Here is a 26,163-nt window from a genome sequence, read left to right on the forward strand (position 1 = left end):
CCTTCCTCTTATATGTGATCTTAGTACATGATCTGTTTGTTGGCAGATGTCAGTCAGGGATGAGTGATTGATATGATTCATATTAAATCTGAATAAGTCTGGTTTGCAAATTCTTGAATTAGAGTTCTTCTTTAAATCCCAGATGGTGGTGTGCTATTGAAAGTAGTGGTGAGCATCAACAGACAAAGTGTTCAAACATGTACATACACATAGGAGCCAGTTTTAGATGTCTGCAGACACAGGATCCAGCTTTTTTAAATGCATGTTTTCCCCTTGGTGGTCTACTAAAAGGGAATGAGGAATCTGACCCTTTAGTGTTTGATCTCTTGATTGCTGGTGGTCTAATGATGGAGTGCAGTCCCAATCTCAGGATGTTTGAAGGCGAATATTCAAAATGCATCCAGTTGAGGAAGGGAATAATCTGTGCTCAGCCTCTGGTGTTGATATCAATCTAATCTCTACCAGTTATTGAATAACATGTTATTGGGTTCTCTAATTATTTTGCAGGATGAGTGTTCAGGAAGGAAACCAGTATGGCATTAACAGTACAAGGATGCCAGTATGTTGTCTATGCTTCATAGCCATCGAAAAATGATTTGAAAACCATTCCCTGATACAATTTAAAACATTGATCTTTGTGTAATGAGAGCTTTCTGTAAGTCAATGGTTTGTACTGTGATGGTCAACTCTTTGTTAAGCTTCACTTGCTGTCACTCAGGAGCCCCACTCTGGTACACCTGCTGTATTTGCTGCAGAGAAAGATAGTGAGCTGAAAGCATGCACAGTTTGCTGGTCCTAATTTTCCCTGGGACCTTTCCCAGCCAGCTGAGCTATTCATTTCTACTTACCTCTTTCAGCAGTCAACCTCTGCTGGTCACATCTCTCAATCACTACCTCCATGCTGTCAGTGTCAATGTTTATTTCTATTCTTCCCCTGCTTCTGTTTATTACTGCAAAACATATCAGAACCCAATAGTTGGTTGATTATTGATCATCATTCTCTGCTAAAGATTCATCAGCATTCTTTAGTTTGTGTTGAATTGTATGAAGTGCTTACTCCAGTCCAAATGAGATAGTGTAAAGTGTTTGATTACATTGCCATTGGTCTTGTCTTTGTGAAGCTTTGTTTCAATTCTGAGCTAAACCTTCAGATTATAACTTTCGTCAGCTACAGAAATGGAAAAATAAATATGTTCACATGAAGAAAATGGTTCCAGAAACAAGACATTGTTAACTAAGTAAGCATATCTAGCTGCCAATTAAATCCCATGCAATCGCATGAAAATTATTAACAACATGTGACAAAGTCATTTCCCGGGCATCAAAAACTGCCAAATCCATTTGTAATAACTTTTGGCTTTACATGTTGCTTGAGGACTTATTGAAAAAATGTCCTTGCCTAAGTCTGAACACAGAACTTATTTACTGAAGTGCTTGGAGAGTTTTAGGGGTACAATCAACTTTTTCCTGAGATGTTAAAAAAAATTCCTAGCATAATTCCAATTGCTGACATGAGTCAAATGGAGGCAGAACAAATTATTGGCTTTTTGAACCTTCCACTGGTGACCTTTGCTTTTAAAGACATCCACTAGGGAAAACAGTTCAAACTCATTTTGCTGACCCCAAGCAGCATCCATACAAATTGTATAGATAATGCCTTTAAGTTACTGCTATCCTCTGGAATGGATGAGAATCGTGAATGTACCATTGCCAAGTTTGCAGATGATACTTAAACAGGTGTGGAGGATGATACAAAGAGTTTGGGGAGGATGACATAAAGAGTCTGCAGAGGAATGTAGACAGGTTAAGTGAATGGGCAAAAACCTGACAGACTGGATTTGATATGGGAAAGTGTGAGGCTATGAATGGAGGATAAAGGAGCTAAATGTTATTTAAAAGGAGAAGGACTGCAGAAAGCTACAGAACAGAGGGACGTGGATAGCTTTGTCCATGAATCACAGAAAGCTAGCATTTAAATTCAGTGGATAATAGGAAAGGCAAATGGAATGTTGCCCTTTATTTCAAAGGGAATGGTGTATAAAAGTAGCAAGGTTTTGTTAACACTACATTAAGCACCATTCAGACCACTGAGGGAAAGTGAGGACTACAGATGCTGGAGAGTCAGAGTTGAAAAGTGTGGCACTGGAAAAGCACAGCTGGTCAGGCAGCATCCAAAGAGCAGGAGAGTCGACGTTTAAGGCGTAAGGTGAAGGGTTTATGCCCAAAACATTGACTCTCCTGCTCCTGGATGCTGCCTGTCCTGCTGTGCTTTTCCAGCAGCACACATTTTGACTAGTCAGACCACAGCAAGGTGAACAGTTTTGGGTTCCTTATCTAAGGAACGCAAGCATTCAAGGCAGTCCGGGGGATGTTTTGCAGTCCATATATGGAGAGATTATTTTATTTTATGAGGTGAGGTTGACTGTTTGGGCCTGTATTCATTGGAATCTGGAAGAATGAGAGGTAACCTTATTGAAACACATGAAATTCTTAGGGGACATGACAGGGTAAATGTGGAATGTTTGTTGCCCCTTGTGAGAGAATCCAGGACTAGACTGCACAAACTCAGAATAAGGAGTTCTATATTTAAAACAGATGAGGAAGAATGTTTCCTCTCAGAGTTTAGCAAATTCCTGGAATTCTTTACTGCAGAGGGCTGTTGAAGTTCATTGATCAGTATATCCAAGGCTGAGGTAGACATACGTTTAATCAGTAAGGGAACTAAGGGTTATGGGAAAAAGGCAGGAAAGTGGAGTTGATGACCATCAGATCATCCACAATGTCATTGAGTAACAGAGCAGATTCAATGGGCTGAATAGCCTACCACTGCACATACAACTTATCATCTTAAAGATATGCAAGAGTATTACAGCACTGGCTGTCCTCCTTGCTGTGACATATACTATTTGGAAAAGCATAGAGTGAGTAAAGGCAGTCAGCATGGCTTTGTGAGGGGCAGGTCATGCCTCACAAATCTTATTGAGTTCTTTGAGGAGGTGACGAGACAGGTCGATAAAGGTCGAGTCATGGATGTGGTGTATATGGACTTCAGCAAGGCATTTGATCAGGTTCCCAAGATAGGCTCATTCATAAAGTCAGGAGGTATGGGATACAGGGAGATTTGGCTGTCTGGATTCAGAATTGGTTGGCCGACAGAAGGCAGAGAATGGTTGTAGATGGAAAGCATTCTGCCTGGAGATCACTGTTGAGTGGGGTGCTGCAGGGCTTTGTTCTTGGGCCTCTGCTCTTTGTAGTTTTTATAAATGACTTGTATGAGGAGGTTGTGGGTGGGTTAGTAAATCTGCCGATGACACAACAGTTGGAGGAACTGTTGATACTGTTGAGGCCTATTGCAGGCTGCAGCGTGACATAGACAGGATGCAGAGCTGGGCTGAGAAATGGCAGATGAAGTTCAACCTGGATAAATGCAAAGTAATGCATTTTGGAAGGTCGAACTTGAGTGCTGAATGTAGGATTAAAGACAGGATTCTTGGCAGTGTGGAGGAAAAGAGGGATCTTGGTGTTCAACTGCATAGATCTCTCAAAGTTGCCATCCAAGTGGATAGGGTTGTAAAGAAAGCATATGGTGTTTTGGCTTTCTTTACCAGTGGGATCGAGTTTAAGAGCTCTGAGATTTTGCTACAGCTCTACAAGACCCTGATGAGTCCACACTTGGAATATTGTGTCCAGTTTTGGTCACCCTATTGTAGGAAAGATAGGGAGGCTTTGGAGAGGGTGCAAGGAAGTTTACCAGGATGCTGCCTGGACTGGAGGGCTTGTCTGACGAAGAGGTTGACTAAGCTCAGACTTTTATCGCTGAAGAGAAGGACGAAGAGATGTGATCTGATTGAGGTATACAAGGTGATGAAAGGAATGGATAAATTCAATAGCCAGAGATTTTTCCCCAGGGTAGGATTGACTGGCACGAGGGGTCATAGTTTGAAGATGTGAGGAGGAAGGTATAGAGGAGACCTCAGAGGTAGGTTCTTTACCCAGAGAGCTGTGAATGCATGGAATGCATTGTTAGCTGTGATGATCACATTTAAGAGACTGCTGGACATGCACATGGACAGCAGTGAATTGAGGGGTGCGTAGGTTAGGTTATTTTATTTTAGATTAGAATATTCCTCAGCACAACATTGTGGGCCGAAAGGCCTGTTCTGTGCTGTACTTTTCTAAGTTCTATGTTCTATACTGACATCTTCAACTTTGAACATGTTGGCATTCAGTGGTAATTTTTAAGAATGCATTGAGCCCAATGCTATTCTTTTCATTCTCTGATCTCTTTGTATTTTAAGTTGCAAAGTTATTAATAAGACATTATTTTGCACAACAGTACATGAATACAAAGATCAGTAGTGTTTTCAGCTAATGTTTTCAAATATCAATATTGGTTTTTGTTGAAAAGGTAAAAGTTTATGGTGACCGGTATCATGAGGATATTCAACATAAACTAATACTTATTGTGCAACATTCATAAGGTTGGACATAGATGCAAACTTTTCACAAGTATACATAGTACAGGTCTAAAATAATAATTCAGCTATAATAATGTACACAGTACTTTTTTTATCATGCCTTTATATTTTAGGCACCAAAATATGCCGAATATGCGGCACAGTGGCTCAGTGGTTAGCATTGCTGCCTCATAGCACCAGGGGCCCACATTCGATTCCAGCCTCCGAAGACTGTCTGTGTGGAGTTTGCACATTCTCCCCGTGCCTGCATGGGTTTCCTCCCATGGTCCAAAGATGTGCAGGTCAAGTGAATTGGCCATGCTAAATTGCCCATAGTGTTAGGTGCACCAGTCAGAGGGAAATGGGTCGGTGTGGGCTTGTTGGGCCAAAGGGCCTGTTTCCACACTGTAGAGAATCTAATCATTACACAGGATATAAATGATAATGTATTGATATATGAAGGAAATTCATTGATTGAAAGAAAATTCACAAATTTTCTTATTATTTGAGGCATGTGAATTTTAGATGCTAATGTTGTCACAAGCGTTTTCAATTAAAATTTATCTCCAACATTTAATTTTTTATTGTTTAGTGTATAATTTCAATAAACCTTTTGATAAGATCCCACAGAATCACAGGCTAGTACACAAAAATTAGATCACATGGGATTGGGTATCCACTGGCATGGATTAAGAATAGGTTAACAGGCAAAAGACAGATGGTAGGAATAAAAAGGTCATTCCTATATTGGTAGGCTGTGGCAAGTGGGATGATCAGTTGATTAGTGCTTGGCCCCCAGTGCTTCACAAGGATCAGTGCTTGGCCCCCAGCTATTCGCAATCTAGAGAAATAATTTGGATATGGAGACAGAATCCAAAGGGTTTTTACAAATACATTAAGGCCAAAAGGGTAACTAGGTAGCGAATAGGGCCCCTCAAAGATCAGAAAGGCAGCCTTTCTGTGGAACCACAGGAGATGGGGGAGATATGAAATAAGTATTTTGCATTGGTGTTTACTGTGGAAAAGGACATGAAAGATATAGAATGTGGGGAAATAGATGGTGACATCTTGAAAAATGTCCATATTACAGAGGAGTAAGTGCTGGATGTCTTGAAATGCATACAGGCAGATAAATCCCTAGGACCTGATCAGGTGTACCCGAGACCTCTGTGGGAAGCTAGAGAAGTGATTTCTGGGCCTCTTGCTGAGATATTTGTGTCATTGATAGTTACAGGTGAGGTGCCGGAAGACTGGAGGTTGGCTAATGTGGTACAATTATTTAAGAAAGGTGGAAAGGACAAGCAGGGGTACTATAGACCGGTGAGCCTGACCTCGGTGATGAGCAAGTTGTTGGAGGGAATCCTGATGGACAGAATTTACATGTATTTTAAAAGGCAAGGACTGATATGGAATAGTCAACATGGCTTTGTGAGTGGGCAATCGTATTTCACAAACTTGATTGAGTTTTTTTGAAAAAGTAACAAAGAAGATTGATGAGAGCAGAGCAGTGGACATGATCTATATGGACTTCCGCAAGGCATTCGACAAGTGTCCCCATGGGAAAATGGTTAGAAAGGTTAGATCGCATGGAATATAGGCAGAACTAGCCATTAAGATACAAAACTGACTCAAAGGTAGAAGGCAGAGGGTGGTGGTGGAGGGTGGTTTTTCAGACTGGAGGACCGTGAACAGTGGAGTGCCATAAGGATCGGTGCTGGGTCCTTTACTTTTTATCATTTATATAAATGAATTGGATGCGAGCATGAGAGGTAGTTAGTAAGTTTGCAGACAACACCAAAATTGGAGGTGTAGAGGACAGTGAAGAAGTTTACCTCAGATTACAATGGGATCTTGATCAGTTTGTCCAATGGGCTGAGAAGTGACAGATTGAGGTTAGTTTAGATAAATGCGAGGTGCTGCATTTTGTGAAAGCAAATCTTAACAAGACTTATACACTTCATGGTAAGGTCCTAGGGAGTGTTGCTGAACAAAGAGACCTTGGAATGCAGGTTCATATCACCTTGAAAGTAGAGTTGTAGGTAGATAGGATAGTGAAGAAGGTGTTTGGTATGCTTTCCTTTATTGGTCAGAGTATTGAGTACAGGAGTTCGGAGGTCATGTTGCGGCTGTACAGGACATTGGTTAGGCCACTGTTGGAATATTGTGTGCAATTCTGGTCTCCTTCTTATTGGAAGGATGTTGTGAAACTTGAAATGGGTCAGAAAAGATTTACAAGTATGTTGCCAGGGTTGGAGGATTTGAGGCTAAATAGGCAGGGGCTGTTTTCCCTGGACCGTCAAAGACTGAGGGGCGACCTCTTTGGGGTTTATAAAATCATGAGGAGCATGGATAGGATAAATAGACAAAGTCTTTTCCCTGGGGTCAGGGAGTCCAGAACTAGAGGTTTAGGGTGAGAGGGGAAAGATATAAAAGGGACCCCAGGGTTAACTTTCTCACACAGAGGGTGGTGTGCATATGAATGAGCAGCCAGAGGAAGTGGTGGAAGCTGGTACAATTGCAACATTTAAAAGGCATCTGGATAGTTATATAAATAGGAAGGGTTTAGAGGGATATGGGCCAAATGCTGGCAAATGGGATTAGATTAGGTTGGGATATCTGGTCGACATGGACAAGTTAGACTGAGGGGTCTGTTTGAATGCTACACATCTCTCTGCCTCTGTGACTGTATGACCACCTGATATAAGTCCAAGTTTGATGATGATACAAAACTCAGTGGCAATGTGAGTTGTGTGAAAGAACACAGAATATTTAAGGTGAGAGATTGAAAAATGTTGATGTCCAAAGGGATATCTTTGTTCTTGAGTCACTGAAACTTAACATACTGGTCTTGCATGCAGTTAGGAAGGAAAATGGTTTGATGACCTTTATTTCTAGAGAATATGAGTACAGGTGTAAAGGTATCCTGCTGCAATCGTTTGGAGCTTGGTGAGACCTTACATAGAGTATAGTGCACAATTTTAGTCTCCTTATTTACAGAGTGATTTACTGACCATAAAGAGAGTACAACAATGGTTCACCGTGCTTAATTATGATTTGGCCTGTCCTTTGATGAGAGATTGAGGAGACTGAGCCAATATTCTCTGGAGTTAAGAATTGTGAGAGATGACCTTGTTAAAACATGAGATGGCATAGGTTCTGGGATGTGTGTGCAAAGTGAGATTCAGCCAGAATCTCAGTTAATTGTTTTGAGCAATCATCAGCAGTCATGAATGCGAAATGCCATTAGCCAGACAACATCTATCCCATTGGTTCCAGGGTAGCTGAACAGTTTGTGAGTGTGAATGATATGTGTAGAAGCCTTCAGACTGCTGGAATGGCAGATGGCGAGTCTTTCTCGATGGTAAAATACTTGAAGTCTGTAGAAAGCCAATTTATTCTCTTGCCCAAATTGTAAATTGTAACTTTTAACCATTTAGTTGAAGACTTGACAATTTATGAACCGGTTGCTCTATGCTTATGAAGAAGTAGAGAAAACCTGAAGGAAATGGTCATAGAACTGAAGAACTTGGTAAACTAAAGGATCACTCCATTGGATCATAAGGACTGATACTGCTGAGCTATCTCCCCATTATATTTTTTCCCCTCAACCGATAACACTATTACTGTCTATTTGTGTCTAATCATAAATGTGTGCAGAGGAGGTTTAGAAGGGGTTTAAAACTTTAACTACTGGAGAAATCTGCTGACAAGTCACAATTGTTTACCTGTAGTTAGAATGTATTAATTTGTAATAAATAGTTCTTCGTAAGTACGAAAACCTAGTCAATAATTTCTCTCTGACAAGAGAAGTGGGGACTTTACCTACATTAATAAAATGTCTTAACTTCTGTGATTACTCCAGGAACAGTAGGGCTTGATTCCCAGTGCACTACTCCTACGAGGCAAGACAATGTTCAAGCCAAAAATTATTAGATTTCTAAATATTAAAGACATGAAGAGATAACGAGGGAGTTACGGCATCGATGTAGAAGATAAGTGATCATTTACTTGAATATTTGAGAAGGCTGAAGGGACCAAATGGCCTACTTCTGCCCTTATTCCTGACATTTCTATACTACTTGGTTGTAGTCAATGACCTCGTACTTGCCCAAGGATGTTCCTCCCCCCAACCCCGACATACTTTTTGCATGATAGATGCTGTTACCAAATTGATATTAAAATAAGGTGAAATGTGGAACAGTAACAATGCTGAGTAGAAATATCAGTGGTAACTTTGTTGCCGAATGGAAATTCTGCCATTTATGGCTTAACCAACTAATCTATGATTATACTGTTTCCTTCTTCATTTGTATAAAACATGTCATCTCTATGAGTCCCTCATCAACTATCTGAATGATGCTAACTGCAAGTTAAGCAAAATGTGACTCAAAACATTTGGATAACAAAGTACATCACATCATGTATTGGCCACTTACACTTCTTTCTATAAAAAGAGGAGTATTAAACATAAAGCTCATCAATTTGTCAGAAAAATAGTTAGGATTACTGGAATCCAGATGTGACAGGTTTGTTGAAGCTGATGAATGAGACATTTATGGTACTGTCAGTCAGGACTGAAGCATCTTATTCTGATGAGCACTGGAATTATCTTTACATTGTCAGCGTTAAGGATCCTAATTCATTCGTCCTACTACTGAGCTCTCACACACTTTAGGCTTTCAGCCCTTTATAGGCAGCTATTGTCATGCAGAATCTTTTTATCTGCCATTCATTTTTATATATTGGACCACAGCAGCTATAGGTGGTTTAATCTGAATTATATTCGACATCATTAGTGTTGGGGTACTGCTACCTTCTAAACACATGCACTGCCTTGGTTAAAGTTCAATGCATTCTGTGTAAATACAGTGAAAATAATAATAAACATAACATTAGACTATCATGCAGCTATTTAAAAGTACGTACTCCCAATAAAAGATGTCTGTGATTACTGAATCACTTTTATCATTGCCTACTTGTTTTCCCACTTCTAAAGCTTGTTTTTTTTAACTCTCGGTTTCTGTTTGTGTGAAGTGATTTGATGCTGTCCTTGTCTTTGTAGTATGCCTTGTCTGGATGCTCTGGATAAAAGCCCAGTCACACAGCATTGTGTGTTCTCTCGGACTGAATTAGGCCAAATTCTTCCAGATATATATCCCTATTTGCAATGCCTTAATCATCAGTTAATGGAGAATCATGTATTGTGGATAACACCAGTCGCTGTGTAAAGGGTAAATAGATGTTGTACGTTTCACCCATTCATCATGCTAGGTGAACCTCCCTCACTGCGAGTTGGATCTTCTTGCGTTTGGCTCTGTTTTTGTTTTCTTCGAGGGAGCGAAGGGGTCTAGTTAGTGAAACCCATAATAACAATGTAACCCCATATAAGCTATGTAACCACATAACAAATAGTAAATGACTAATGTTCAAAAGTGCATTGCAGATTGTCAATAGCAGTTTAGCTTTATTCTACTTTCTGTGAAATTCCTCCTTTCATGGTAAATAAGAGCATGTCTATTTTTCTCTGTGATTGATAACATGTAAGAAAAATAATTATTTGTTTAAAATATACAACAACCAGCATGCAATTTTGAGTTCAAATTGTTCATTGCAAACTCTTTTTTGGAAAAAGATTAAAGTTTAACCTCTTCTTCCCCCATGAAAAGTCACCATATTGTTGAAAGACAATATAAGGGAGAATATTTTTAAAAACTCCAATTATTTGGCAAATATCAGTGACCTAGTGGAACTAATTGAATCAAAACCACCAACCTAAATCAAATCACACTGAGTAACTGAATGGAAGGAACTCCGATTTGATGGAATGTGATGGCCTGCATCCACACAAAACAAGAAATTTTTTGGAACTGAAATTCATCCCTTTGATGATGAAATCTTTGGTTTTGAAATTTTCCGACTAAATAGATTATGGGCTGAATCTTACATTTTTTTTGTCTGTGTCAATTGTTATGGGTTTGACAGAGGCCTGGAAAAAGTGAGGACTGCAGATGCTGGAGATCAGAGTCAAAAAGTGTGGAACTGGAAAAGCACAGCAGGTCAGGCAGCATCCAAAGAGCAGGAGAATCGATGTTTCAAGCATAAGCCCTTCATCAGGAATTCCTGATGAAGGCAAAATATCTTCTCCTGGAGATTCATTGGAAATTTCTCCTTGAAAAGCTGAATATTTTAAAGGTAGAGTTAGATAGACTCTTGTTAAAAGACGGGGTTGAACGGTTATTGGGATGGGCAGAATTTGGATTTGAGGTTACAATCAGATAATCTTATCAAATGGCAGAGCAGTTTCCAAGGGTTTATTTTTCATTCACAGGATGACAGCATTGCTGGCCAAGCCTGCATTTATTGCCAAGAGGGCAGTTAAGAATCAAACCACATTGCTGTGGTCTGGAGTCACAATAGATTTCCTTCCCTAAAGGGCATTCGTGAATCAGGTGGGTTTTTCCTGACAATCAGCAATGGTTTAATGATCATTGTTAGACTCCTAATTCCAGACTTCCACTGAATTCAAATTCCACCATCTTCCATGGCAGGATTTGAATCTCAGTCCCCTGAACATTACCAGGGTCTCTGTGTTCACAGTCCAATGACAATACTACTAGGCCACCACCTTCCTCAATAGCATACTCCTGCGCCTGATTCATAGGTTTGTACATTCTGTTTCATTCTTATTTTATATTCAAAGTTTTTGTAACTGAACTCTTGCAAACTGCAGGATGGCCACGTTCCCCATAGCTGTTTTCCACTATTTCCTAGATATTAAAAAAAGAGAGCTTTGCATTTACATATGGCAACGATCACAACCATCAGATATCTCAAATGTTCCATAACCAATGAGTGCCTTTAATCATTCTTGTAATCACTGCCATGTAATCACTGTTGTAATGTAGGTAGCCAACATGCTCACTATAAACAGCAATGTGATATCAATAAGATGTACAAATATTAGCCATACAATCAAGGATAGCACAAATAGGTGCAACAAAAAACAAAGAACTATGGAAAGGTTACACACACAGAAAGCAGCCATTCTTCCCATCATGTCAGACTGGCTGAATCTAATCCCACTTATTCACACTCAGTCCATTGTTTTGCAAGATACAGCACTTCAGGGACAGATCAAGGTTCCTTTAAATGAGTTGAGAATTTCTACCTCAACCACCAAATTGGGCAGTGAATTCCAGATATCCATGAGCCTCTGGGTGAAATGTTACTCCTCATGTTCCCCTCTAATCCTTCTCCCAGACACTGTAAATACTGTGATCCCTGTGATAGACCTTTCTGCTTGGGGTAACAAATATTTCCTGTTTACTCTATCCATGTTCCTCAGTATTTTGTAAATCCTCAGCCTCCTCTGTTCTGAGGAAAACAACCCCAGCTGACCCAATCGTTCCTCATATCTGCAATTTATGCCCGGGAAATATTTTTGTTAATCATCACTGTACTTTATCTCGAACAATCACAGCTGAAAATGTGTTGTCTGCTGTGCTTTGACCAGCAACACATTTTCAGCTCTGATATAGCTTAAACATTACTTAACTGTGCTTGTAAACAATATTTCAGACAATGCAGGAACGTATCCCGTATAGTTTTCTTTACCACTTTATCGACCTGCTTACCACTTTCATTAATGTGTGGACATGCATTCTTTGGTCCTTTCAATGCCCTCCTGTTGATTGGGTATTCCTGTGCTTTCTAGTTTAGTGGTGCTGGAAGAGCACAGCAGTTCAGGCAGCATCCGAGGTTTAGCAGTAAAATCGACGTTTCGGGCAAAATCCCTTCATCAGGAATAAAGGCAGAGAGCCTGAAGCATGGAGAGATAAGTTAGAGGAGGGTGGGGGTGGGGAGAAAGTAGCATAGAGTACAATGGGTGAGTGGGGGAGGGGATGAAAGTGATAGGTCAGGGAGGAGGGTGGAGTGGATAGTGGAAAAGGAGATAGGCAGGTTGGACAAGTCTGGACAAGTCGTGGGGTCAGTGCTGAGCTGGAAGTTTGGAACTAGGGTGAGGTGGGAAAGAGGAAATGAGGAAAGTGTTGAAGTCCATATTGATGTCCTGGGGTTGAAGTGTTCCGAGGCGGAAGATGAGGCGTTCTTCCTCCAGGCGTCTGGTGGTGAGGGAGCAGCGGTGAAGAAGGCCCAAGACCTCCATGTCCTCAGCAGAGTGGGAGGGGGAGTTGAAATGTTGGGCCACAGGGAGATGTGGTTGATTGGTGCGGGTGTCCCGGAGATTTCCCTAAAGCACTCTGCTAGGAGGCGCCCAGTCTCCCCAATGTAGAGGAGACCGCATCGGGAGCAACGGACACAATAAATGATATTAGTGGATGTGCAGGTGGATGGATGTGGAAGGCTCCTTTAGGGCCTTGGATAGAGGTGAGGGAGGAGGTGTGGGCACAGGTTTGACAGTTCCTGCGGTGGCAGGGGAAAGTGCCAGGACGGGAGGGTGGGTTGTAGGGGGGTGTGGACCTGACCAGGAAGTCACGGAGGGAACGGTCTTTGCGGAAGACGGAAAGGGGTGGGGAGGGAAATATGGTGGTGGGGTCTTTTTGGAGGTGGCAGAAATGTCGGCAGATGATTTGGTTTATGTGAAGGTTGGTAGGGTGGAAGGTGAGCACTAGGGGCATTCTGTCCTTGTTACGGTTGGAGGGGTGGCGTCTGAGGGCGGAGGTGTGGGATGTGGATGAGATGCGTTGGAGGGCATCTTTAACCACGTGCGAAGGGAAATTGCAGTCTCGAAAGAAGGAGGCCATCTGGTGTGTTCTGTGGTGGAACTGGTCCTCCTGGGAGCAAATACGGTGGAGGCGGAGGAATTGGGAATACGGGATGGCATTTTTGCAAGAGGTAGGGTGGGAAGAGGTGTAATCCAGGTAAGTGTGGGAGTCGGTGGGTTTGTAAAAAATGTTAGTGTCAAGTCGGTCATCATTAATGGAGATGGAGAGGTCCAGGAAGGAGAGGGAGGTGTCAGAGATGGTCCAGGTAAATTTAAGGTCAGGGTGGAATGTGTTGGTGAAGTTGATGAATTGCTCAACCTCCTCACGGAAGCACGAGGTGGCGCCGACGCAATCATCTATGTAGCGGAGGAAGAGGTGGGGAGTGGTGCCGGTGTAATTACGGAAGATCGACTGTTCTACGTAGCCAACAAAGAGACAGGCATAGCTGGGGCCCATATATGTGCCCATGGCTACCCCTTTGGTCTGGAGGAAGTGGGAGGATTCGAAGGAGAAATTGTTAAGGGTGAGGACCAGTTTGGCCAAAAGAATGAGAGTGTCGGTGGAAGGGTACTGTTGGGGACGTCAGGAGAGGAAGAAATGGAGGGCTTGGAGGCCTTGGTCATGGTGGATGGAGGTGTAGAGAGATTGGATATCCATGGTGAAGATGAGGCATTGGGGGCCGGGGAAATGGAAGTCTTGGAGGAGGTGGAGGGTGTGGGTGGTGTCTCGAACATATGTGGAGAGTTCTTGGACTAGGGGGGATAGGACAGTGTCCAGGTAGGTAGAGATGAGTTCAGTGGGGCAGGAGCATGCTGAGACAATGGGTCGGCCAGGGTGGTCAGGCTTGTGGATCTTGGGAAGGAGGTAGAACCGGGCAGTGCACGGTTCCCGGACTATGAGGTTGGAAGCTGTGGGTGGGAGATCTCCTGAGGTGATGAGGTTCTTAACCTCATTACCTCTTAACCTTACATTCTCTAGATTGAATTTCATGTGCTACTTTTCTGCCCACTCAATCAACCTACCTGTATTGACACCTTCCTGCAGGTGACAGCCATCCTCCTCACTACAAAATACCCAGCCAATGTTTGGGTCATCTACAAGTTCCCCAGTCATGCCTTCCACATTTAATCCTAAATCATTAATATATCCCACAAACTACAGGAGACCTAACACTGAGCCCTATGCAACACCACTGAAACAGAAACCTTCAACTGTACTTTTCAACTAGCATTTTCTTCTTAAAATAAATAGTCCTTTTGCTTTTTCCAGAATTGACAAGGGAGAATTACCTAGTGTACTGTCCTTTTCTGAAGCAGAAATCGAATAATGTTATATTAATTCTTCCTTTTTGAACATCATTTCTCTTGCACTCTTCTGTATCCAGATACACTCCTCAGAAAGGGAGCAGAAGAACTCGGAGCAGGAGTAGACAATTCAGGCCCTTGAACCTCCTTCACCAATCAATATGAGCATGGCTGATCTCATCTTAGCTTCAACTCTGCTTTACTGTCCATGCTCCGTAACTCTTAAACCTGTGACTAATTAAACATCTGTCTATCTCCTTCTTAAATTTACTCATGTCCCAGCATCCACTTCACTCAGGAGTAATGGATTCCACAGGGATTCATCACCCTTTGGAGAGAAATCATTTCTCGACAGTTTTGTTTTAAATCTGTTACACCTTATCTGAAAATTATGGCCTCTCATTCTAGACTGCCCCATAAGAGGAAACATTCTCGTCACATCTACTTTGTTAATTCCCTTAATACTTCAATTAGATCTCCTCATTCTTCTAAACTCACAACAATATAGGATTAAACTGCTTAATTTCTCTGCATAAGGCAAACCCCTCATCTCTGGAATCAGCCTAGTGAACCACCTCTGAAATATCTCCAGTGCAACTACATCCCTCCTCAAAGAAAGGGACCAAACCTGTATACAATATTCCAGGTGCAGCCTCACTAATGCCTTGAATATTTGCAGAAACACTTCCCTACTTTTATACTCTATTCCTTAGCATTAAATGCCAAAATTCCATTTGCCTTTCTTATTTCTTGCTGTACTTACATACTAGTATTCTCTGATTTATTCATGAGGACACCCAGAACCCTCTGCACTGAAGAACTCTAGTTTCTCTCCGTTATGAACCATGCAGTCATGAGCATGTGAACAGGGACGTATTTCTCCTTATTGTTGAATAATAAAAAAAGGCAAAACTGAGGAAATAAAGTGCAAATTTTAGCTTTGATTTAAACTGTATGCAGGCATGATACTAATCTATACAATTTCACCATAATTTAACTAAAAAAGGACTGAAGTTGCAGCTAAGGTGTAAACATTGCATATAATACTGGTCTTTTTGCAATATAATATTTACATCAACAATCCCAAAATTCCTTCTCGGAAACATCTGGCTTAATGCATATTATTGAACAAACCAATGATTAGTCATTTTTAAACTTCTATAGCAGCACTAATTAAAACTAACATATGCATATTCTTTTTTTTCCATCCCCATCATGTCTATTACATGTAAATATGAAAAGTTGCATTCATATAGAGCTTTTATTTTCAGTAAAGTCATACAATAATATACTTTTAAGACACAGTGGCCTAACTGAACAGATTTTGTCAGTTTCAAACTTTCACAATCATGGATCTCACACCTTTCTATGTTGGATGTCTATCACCATTCAGCATTGTCACTAGGCCTAAATCCCACTCAATACAGGAAACAGCATTGAGGAGAAAGTGAGGTCTACAGATGCTGGAGATCAGAGCTGAAAATGTGTTGCTGGAAAAGTGCAGCAGGTCAGGCAGCATCCAAGGAACAGGAGATTCGACGTTTCGGGCATAAGCCCTTCTTCAGGGATCACATTTCCACACTAATTCCAACAGTCCAATAGTCCAAGGAAAAAGCCCAAAACTTTCTCAGGGTTAACATTGCCTACATCTCTGAGAAAAACCTTCTAAAATGTTCCTCCATGAACCAATGAAAAAATATCTTATATTTGCATAGAGTTTTTCCCAAGCCCAGGACATCCCAAAGCATCTTACAACCAAGGAAGTATTTTTGAAGAGTTTTGTGTTTCATTCTTTCAAAGGATGGATTAAATTGAACAAAATACATATTTTCAACATTATGTTTATCAGTTTTAAATTTGTTTGGAGATGTAATCATCAAACCACAATCTTTTAAGTTAAATCAATCAAACTATAGTAAATTGATGAAAAAAAGAATGGGATGCATCACTGGTTGGCCTGCATTTACTGCCCATCCCTAGTTGCCTTTGAGGAGGTAACAGTGAACTGCATTCTTGAACCACTGCTGTCCATGTGCTGTCGATTGACCCATAATGCCATTAGGGAGAGAATTTCAGGATTTGACCCAGAGTGTAATGTAGGAAATTACTGTTTAGTAGAAGTTTCTTTCTTTAAAGCAAATTAAAAAACAGTGTTACTGCCTGTTTGGAAATCTCAAAAGATTATCTTATCCAAGCAAATAGATAAAATACATGTTGCCAATATAATGATTTTTTTCCATGAACATTTCAAAGTAAAATTGCTGAAGGCAAATAACCTCAAGCACTTATCTTTCAACATGTAAAATGTTTTAAAAAATCACACAACACCAGGTGATGGTCCAACAGGTTTATTTGAAAGTACAAGGATTTGAAGCATTGCCCCTCCATAAGGTGTATGACAGTTGTCAATATTTATATGCGAAAAATTGTTCTATAAAAAGAATCTGAAAAATAACATCTCAGCAATTGGTCATATTGTTATAAATTAATTCATTCATGAAAAATTTTAGAAAGTTTGCTTTTGCAAAGTTTGATAAAACGCTACCTTGGAATTTGAAACAAATTATTTGGAATTCATCGTATGTAAAATATAAGGAAATGGAATCTTATACATTGTGAAACTTAAAACATTTGGTTCCCAATGATCTTACGTGACTGTTATGGCAACACTATGAAAAATAATTTTCTGTCGAAAAATTACAGCATGGAAAATCTTTGAAAAAACTGGTGACAACTCCTAAACTATTAAGCAATGTGGTTCAAGGTCATTGAAAACAAATTGACGTGTGCGTATTTCTTCTTTTGTATGTTTGTCATCTGAAGTCTCTAAACTGAATGTCTCATATAGTGAACATTTTTCCGTATCCTTCAATCAGAGAAAACCATTCTTCCTCACTCCCACAAACCATGTCCTAGTCTTTTATTTGTCAGTTACATGAACAACTTCTAAATATAAACAAAATGATTTCAGAAAGTAGAGTAAGTTTATCTACAGGATGAATTACAAATAATGTTACCAACAGTTCTTTTGACGATAACTTCATAAATTAATATTGGAAGCAGTGTTACATGTTTCCATAAATAATAGGATTAAAAAATATACCAAGTATTTTTCAAGTTGGAATTACCATTATAAATGCGTGAAACGTGTTGAATGTTAAAAGTGCTACATGTCAATAACATACATATTTGCTGTATACCAATCATACTCATTAAAATCATTTAGGGCTTGTACTATTAACAAATGAACAGCATCAATTTACTATAATTTTAATTGATTTAACTTAAAAGATTGTGGTTTGATGATTAGACGTCCAAACAAATTTAAAGCTGCTAAACATAATGTTGAAAATATGTAGTTTTTTCAATCTAGCCCTGATTGTATATCTGTCAAGGGCTAATCAATCAAGGTCCATTCAGCTTTGATTGACACAATTTCACAGAGTCCTATGGGACTGTTACTATATAAGGAGTTTAGCCCTAAAATTCCATTCATTGTGAATATTCAGTTAGACTTTTGAAGAGATGCATATTGATGATTCCCAACACCCTGACAGCTAGGCACATATCAGGAATAAAAGTGGTCCACAGCTGGACCCTGTCCACATGCTGAGTTGACATGTGGAGTAATTTTTGCCACTGCTGTCTTGACTTGACATATTCACAGCTGTAAATGATTTATCTTCTACATTCTATTCCAACTACTTCAAAGTGCAATTCTTCTGCCAGGGGGTGGGGGGGCTTTTGGGAGTGCCCTATTTTTAATTGTTCTTTTCACTTGTACATTGTTACGGACAAGGAAGAGCAGGCGATGATAAAAGTCTCCAGTCGTCTCTCAGGCTGCCATCAGCCAGCCCAACCTAAGAGTGACCCTGAAGAAAGTGGGATACATTTAGTCAAGGTACAGCTGCAAACTGAGCTGCTGAGAGTGTCACTTCAGGATTGTTTGTGTGGTCCATTTCCAGTAATATTTCCTGACTCCCCTTAAGGTAAAGTGACAGTTTATAAATTGTTTATAATTGCTGACCCCACAAACACAAACAAGAAAATAGGAAATTAATGGCCTGCTTTGTGACCTTTTAATACCTCCAGTACAAGATATCTGCCAGCTTTCATATGTGGTACTTAGGTATGCAAGGGCCTGATAGGAATCAGGGATAGATTAGTCAAAATACGTCAAATATTTAGTCAAGTAACTGCTTTTCAAGCAGGAATTATGTCATCTGATAAAAAATGCTTGTTTCCATTAAAGGACAAGTAAGATAGACATTTTACTTTGAAAGGCTGATAGCATTATTTATTTGGAAACACTTGAATTTCTTCACTTCAAGAGTTTAAGATTACATCCATATTTGCTGGTATTTGATATGCAGCAATTCTATCTGAACACTTAATTAGTGGCTTGCCTAAATATAATGACTCATTCATATCCAAGTTGCAGGAAGAACTTTTGGAATTGTTGTCACCTCTTCCCAATACTCTCTTCAACCATCCACCAACACAATGATAACAACTTGCATTTATATAGCACCCTTATCAAACATCCCAAAGCATTTCATCAGAACATTATCAAACAGAACTTGACACATAAGGAAATATTAAGACAAGTGATCAAAAGTTTCCTTGAGCCTGTTCCACCATTCAATCTGATCATAGCTCATCATTAAGCTTAATACCCTAATCTCACACTCCCCCCATATCCCTTGACCCCTTTAGCCACAAGACCTATATCTACCTCACTCTCAAAGAACACAATATTTTGGCCTCAACTACTTTCTGTGTTAGTGAATTCCACAGGCTTACCATTCTCTAGTTGAAGAAATTTCTCCTCATCCCACTTACCCCTTATCCTCCAACAATGACCCCTGGTTCTGGACTCTCCCACCATCCAGGAATTTCCTTCTCTCTCATTCTGTTAGAATTTTATAGGTTTCTATGAAATCCTCCCCCCCCCCCCCCCATTCCTTCAGACTGATTAGATTAGATTATTTACAGTGTAGAAATAGGCTCTTCAGCCCAACAACTCCACACCGACCCTCTAAAGAGCAACCCACCCAGACCCCTACATTTATCCTACACTACAGGCAATTCACCTGACCTGCACATTTTTGGACTGTGTGAGGAAACCAGAGCACCCGGAGGAAATCCATGCAGACACAGGGAGAATGTGCAAACTCCACACAGACAGTTGCCTGAGGCGGGAATTGAACCTGAGTCTCTGATGCTGTGAGGCAGCAGTGCTAACCACTGTGCCACCATGCCCATCATTCTTCTAAATTCCAGCAAATACAAACCTAACCAACTCAAATTCACCTCATATGTCAGTTCTGCCATCCCAGGAATCAATTTGGTAAACATTTGCTGCACTCCCTCTATAGCAAGAACATCCTTCCTCAGATAAAGAGACCAAAACTAACAATATTTCAGGTATGCCCGGTATAATTGTGGAAGTTCCTGTATTTGACGCCTCCTGCTATGAAGGCCAACATTCCATTTGCCTTCTTCACTGCCCTGTTGCACCACACACTCACTTTAAACCACTGGTGCACTAGTACATCTAGATCTAGTTGAATATTTACCTATCACATATACAGGCAATTTGCAGTTTGCCCAAGGAATTAGATTTTAAGAAACCATAAAGGAGCAAAAAAATGGTAGGGGAGGCAGAAAAGTTTAAAGACATTGCAGAGGTTAGGACGTTGACATCTAAAAAGAACAACTGCCAATAGGGGAATGGTTAAAATCAGGAGTGTACAATATCCAGAATAAGCCATAAAGTGATAAACTGGGTTCTCTGCGCTTGTACTAACTACTGTGCGCATTCAATTTCATCACCAGTCCATGTGTAGGCAATGAAGCCTTTCCAACGTCGGTATTGAAACTGACATATTATTGAGATGGCGAAATAGTCAAATCCAGAAGAAGAGTATCTCCTTTTTTCGGGCTAAGAGAAGCTCCAAGGTATTGACCCTCAAATGTGTTTTCGCTACTACTTGCCAAGAGCGAAGTTGATAATACTTGGCCTAGGAAAACGTCGGATAGTAGAATCACAGCCTGTGAAACAGCGCAGAGTGTGGCCATGCGGCCCGGTCTCCCCGCCAAGACATCTCCTATTGAGCTAATCCCGTTACCACCCCCTGCCCACCGCGGTGCTATCGTGTTGTTTCCCTCCAGATGCTGATCCAATTCATTCAGAACATCGCGCTGAAAGCTGCGTGCATCATCCTCTCGGCTAGTGGGAGGTATATTTTTGACTGTCCCAGATTCACATTGTCGCTGGAACAAAGCATCTGAATGGCACAAGAGTGCAAATCTTAGTGACAGTTTAATCATAAACTATGTTCAGAACAAAAAAAAAGCCACATTCAATATCCCTACTTATTGGAAATGCATGCCCAATGCCCTTGGCTGACAGCTCCGTGTGTTAAAGCTAACGGACCAAGGTTAGTCTACAGACTGCAGCGCAGACCATACAGAACCTCCAAGGGTCTGAGCCCAGGTGAGGGAGGAGCTTGCATGGGGCTCCTGAGACCATCTCCTCCCGGACAGTGAGTGAAATGCTATCAATAGCCCTCTCGGGAAAGCCACCTTGCTTGAGGGAGAGGTGGGAAGGACATGCTGAGCAAGGTCCAGTTCATCAAGAAAGGAAGCAGAACAATTAGCATTTCACACGCTTTTCAAAAAAAAACTCCAGCCCTACCTTCCCCACAGAGTTCATCGTTTCCAATGGATTGTCCTTTTTTGACCGTTGCATGCGTTGGCAGGGTGACAGTAGTCGAGTGTGCAAACTTGTGCTATTGTCTCTAGACGGGGCGAAGCCATGGAGACCCACTAATATGACATAGGAAAATGTTTACTGATGGATATTCTATGGGCTTTGTCCAACTCTTTCTCTATCATGACGACTCGATTTAAGTCTCTAACTGTTTGACTACAAATGCAAGAGTGCGATCCAACTCGATTCCATTGTCAGGGCGGTTTGAATGGGTAATTCAGCTTTTGTGTGTCTCGATTGAGGAGGCAAACATAAAGACAAGATTCTTGAGCGCTCAAGCCCCCTATCCATGGATATCTGCACATCTCTTCAGGTTTTTTTTCTCTCTCCTACTTCTCCTTCTGACATCAGCCCCCCCAAAAGCGTTAACAGAACAGTTAAAAGTAGGCAAGGCAGACTTGCAAAGCCAGCATTGTCTTGCTGCACTGAAGCATGCCCGTTGCAAGTTTCCAGACAGCTTAAGTTTTTTTTTAAACCAAGAAACTTTCCCGAGTCTTTGTACATTATCCGCACATCATGTTTCATAGCAAGAGATGGATGGGGGGGGGGGGGGAGTGGGAGGAGAGGGAGAGATTAGGAAAATTGCATTGATAATTATTGTACTTATTGGCTCGCTTTTGCCTTCTCTCTCGTGTTTCCATAACAACAATTTGTGTTACAAAAGAATGTGGAACAAGCCAGCCCGGGGCCTGATTGGGATGCATTGTGTTCAGAAGGAGCTGCTGATTGGTCTGGAAGGGCCTTAACTACAGGCCGTTGATATTCATTCAGCTTACTCCAGTGAGGAAATAGAACGAAATTTCAAGATTTGTTCTCCGCCGGGTCTCAAAGGTGAGTAAACGAGATTAATTAAAGAAGGGGCTGGGAGACTGACCAAGTGAAGGTCCAGGTACTGTGCATACAAACCAGGTTGCGCTTTCTGCCTGTGTTGTGGTTAATGGATAAAACTGGGACAGAACGGGTTCCAACCAGGTATGTATTTAACAGAGACCTTGAGAAGGATGACCATGTGAAGATTTTGTAGTAAGACCAGGCATCTGTGCATGGGGTAGAGAGGTTATGAGTAACCCAGATGCTGGCGGAAGTGAAACTTGCTTTCTGTCTTGTGTGGTGGTATTTAGTTTCCAATGAAGCTGCTTGCAGCGTCTCTGGAAATGTCTGTGTGCTTGCAATCGCCGTATTAGGCTGGTCACCATGCATTGCAATATCACTTTAACAGTAACACGTGTCAGTACATACTGTAGCTGCCGGAATTGACACCACGAATAGACGAACAACCCTGAACACAGTCGCGTGTGGCCCTCAGTAAATAAAGTATTAGTGAAGTGGTAGAGAGGAGTTGACATTGTTTGATGGTGTCTAGCCATCATCCTGACACTGGGTGAAGTATAGAACTCCCACCTCCTCCCCAAGTAACAGTGCTGGTTAACATTCCATCCGTCAATATAATGTGGAAAGGCCACACATTTTAAGTAAGGGCAAAAGTTGCATTCCTCCAGATGAAGGGTTATTCCTGATGAAGGGCTTTTGCCCGAAACGTCGATTTTCCTGCACCTCGGGTGCTGCCTGACCTGCTGTGCTTTTCCAGCACCACTCTGATCTAGACCCACATTTTAAGTAAGATCTTTCCGCCAAAGTGTAACGAGGGTCCGCTAAGTTATCAGATCCTCTCGGTGCCTCATATGTATGTAAAGGTTGTCCTGTACAAGTAAGAAATGCCTTGGTGCTTCGCGTACAAAGAACTGCTTCAGCGGGTGTGTGTGCACATAAAGTATATTTTAATGTATATTTTCACAATACAGCAAGATAGTAACCTGGCTTCTTTTCCTTCCAGTCTTAGGCGAGAGGAAACAGGCTGGGGGGAAGGTTCCAGTGGTGTGAGCCATGGAGATAGTGACTGGTGTTTTGAAGTGAAGGTTGAGGATGGCATCGGCGGACAGTGAGGTGAAAACGCTGCTGAACTTTGTCAACTTGGCTTCTAGCGACATCAAGGCAGCGCTGGACAAGTCAGCCCCCTGCCGGCGCTCGGTGGACCACAGGAAATACCTGCAGAAGCAGCTCAAGCGCTTCTCGCAGAAGTACACGCGGATGCCGCGGTGTCACTCCGGGCGGCTGCTGGACTCCGGGTCGAAGCGAGGGCTGGACGAGCAGAGCCGGCCCTGTGTGCTCCAGCTCCGAGCTTCAGGAGCCGCAGACAGCGGGGAGCCGCCGCTGCCGCTTCCTCTGCCGCCGGCCCGGCACGGTCAGGTCCCCATGAGGAAAAGACAGCTGCCCGCCTCCTTCTGGGAAGAGCCGAGGCCCGGGAAAAGCCTGCCGCCTTCCCGGGAGCTGCTGCTGCTGCCGCCGCCGCATCCCCCTCCGCTGCCGCCGCCCGGAGGGAGAGGCGGATCGCCCGCTGGTGTTAGCCCCGGGCCGGCGGCTAAGCAGGAACCGCAGTGTGAGCGGGCGGAACCGCTCAGGCTGCAGCTCGCCTCGCTGGCCCGCACCGTCACCCTGTGTACCTGCTGTCCCCTTCAGTACCACCGCCTGTACCAGAGCCACATGGCACTGCCGCATGCCGCCTGCCCCGACATGGGCATCTGGAGGAAAGCTGCCAACCTGCCGGCCGAGCTCCACGCTTACTCCAAAGACTCCTTGAACGGACAAAGAATTCACAAACCTGTCGTGTTGAAGCCCATCCCCACGAAACCCACTGTCCCCCCTCCCCTGTACAACGTCTATGGCTTTCTTTGACTGTAGCCCAGCACATTTTCGCTGCGGGAGTGGACTTCCCACCTTTCAGGAGGGAGGTATGGAAGGCTGCGGATACAGGAATGTTTACAATCTCTGACCAAGCCCCTTCCATCACTGAGCGAGCAGTTTTTGGGATTGTATGTCCGCGTCTTTGCGAGTATTTTCCGTATGTCTGCTTTTGTGCTGTATATCTGTTTCCTGAATGTGTATGTTAGTGCATATCTGTGTGTCTATGTGCTTTGTCAGAAGTAACAAGACACCGGGTTATAGTCCAACAGGTTTATTTGAAAACCTGCTCTGAAAGCAGTGTCGTGTGACTTCTGACCCTGTCCATCCCAGTCCAAAACGGGCACCTCCACATCTATGTACTGTACTTTGTACAATCTGTACATGTATGCATGCTTATAAGTCTGTGTTATCTGGATGTATGTCTGTATATATGTATTTCCCGTGTGTATGTCTACTTATATGTTAGTCTGTATCTGTATATACTTCGTATGAACCTGTATATACGTATGTTTGCTGTGTGTGTAATTCATACAGTGTGTATGACTGCCTGTATTTATGAGTGGCTATGTCTTTGGGCATGGATGATAGTGTGTGTACATCTTTCAGCATGTTTATTTGGATAGAGAATGTGTGTTTACGCGTGTGTATTGGTGCTTGTTTAGATAGTCCTCTTTTGGTCATACCTGGGCAATTTAAACCACACTGCACTGTTTATTATACACGTTGCCCCCAGTTCCGAACAGGTATTGCTCCATCGTTATCTGGAAAATACTAACCTCTGCGGGGTCATGCGCTTTGCACAAGACTGTCGAACTGAATAAAGGAGCAGTTACAAAGGAAATCCAAAAAAAATTTAAAGAGGCCGACACGCACCCACACACAGAGAGCCGCTCCGGGAAGAGAGGCACATATGCTGACCACACCTGCATCAGTGTTTCGGGGCTGTTTTTTCCCTCTGGAGCCCAGACTAAAGCTGAACAGCAGGTGCTGGAAATGCGACAAGATGGGAACGAAATGTGGCTGGATTGTTTCAAGGGACGTCCAACGGCGTGTAAAATCCAGGTTCAAGTGGCCTTACTCGTGTGTTACTTGTCTTGAATGTCGATGCGTGGTTAATGTAACGGACGATATAATTTTATTGAATTAAAAAAAGGGACGTGTCCAATCATGATGAACTCAGTATGTGAAGTACTTTGTGCAAATGTTGCAATCTTCATTTACGAATAACTCCATCCAATAGTGGCCGTGTGTCTGTAACGGACAGGAATCTTTCCTTGAAACAACATCTGCCTGGCGAGAACTTCTTATAGTTTATATTCAGCACTTGTTTTTCCAAACCCTTAAAATTAAAAAAAAACTCAAAATACAGTTGATTAACGAATCGTCACTTCTTCAGAATTTCACAAACACCATAAAACCCTAAGTTGTGTGAATAATACAGATCAGAAACAAAAAAAAATTCCAAAAAGTCTTAGGAACGAAATCAATGCTAAAATTTCACTGCAATTACTATTCCTCTAACAGACTCCCTATAATAGTACTGGGGTCGTGTTTAAAAGCACACAGTTCAATGCTGCTGACTGTATAGTTGTTGAGGCTTTGCTGAACCAGACTTGCCTGTCTCATATAAGGCTTCTGAAAATCCTGAATTTGGCAAGTGCCATTCCGGTCAGTCTGGCGTTTCAGTTGGACACGTAGTCCATTCCTCTCCAGCAATATGCAAATCCAACTTAAACAGCCGCTGTGGCAAGGTATACCAACGGGTCTATTTGGAAACCGCTGTGGTGTTACTATTCCTAACCCCCAAACTTCCGACCTCCTTCTAACTCATCAATATTCTTCTCAAATTCAAAGGGCTATTCCTTTCAAAAACAATGTTCTAAGCAATGCAACCACGCGCCTCCCTTTTACTGAAGTAAGTCGAACTGTATTCAAAGAAATATACCTGAGCTCACATTTACTTTGTTTCCATATTTGAATATTCTGCTCACACAGCACTGCTACATTTAATGGACACTTTCAAATAGCACTGCCTAGACTTCCAAATGGTTTTAATTCAGACAATAGATTAATACGAGCACAATAAAATTAAATTGTGCAGCAGATGGCAGAATTTCACTTCTGATGTCCAGGCGCCACCTCCAACATTAATTTGATTTGCA

At 41.9% G+C, this 26,163-nt stretch overlaps 1 protein-coding gene across 1 annotated transcript; it reads left to right on the forward strand.

Moving 5' to 3' along the window:
- Positions 1 to 21,951: 21,951 nt before the first annotated feature.
- On the forward strand, positions 21,952 to 25,176 carry LOC132817979 (protein FAM181A-like). Its single transcript, XM_060828554.1, has 2 exons — positions 21,952 to 22,090; positions 23,094 to 25,176. Exon 2 carries the CDS (start codon positions 23,183 to 23,185, stop codon positions 23,990 to 23,992), a length of 810 nt encoding a protein of 269 aa, XP_060684537.1. The 5' UTR covers positions 21,952 to 22,090; positions 23,094 to 23,182; the 3' UTR covers positions 23,993 to 25,176.
- Positions 25,177 to 26,163: the final 987 nt, after the last annotated feature.

Source organism: Hemiscyllium ocellatum, chromosome 8 (assembly GCF_020745735.1).
Source record: "Hemiscyllium ocellatum isolate sHemOce1 chromosome 8, sHemOce1.pat.X.cur, whole genome shotgun sequence".
Classification (NCBI taxonomy): domain Eukaryota; kingdom Metazoa; phylum Chordata; class Chondrichthyes; order Orectolobiformes; family Hemiscylliidae; genus Hemiscyllium; species Hemiscyllium ocellatum.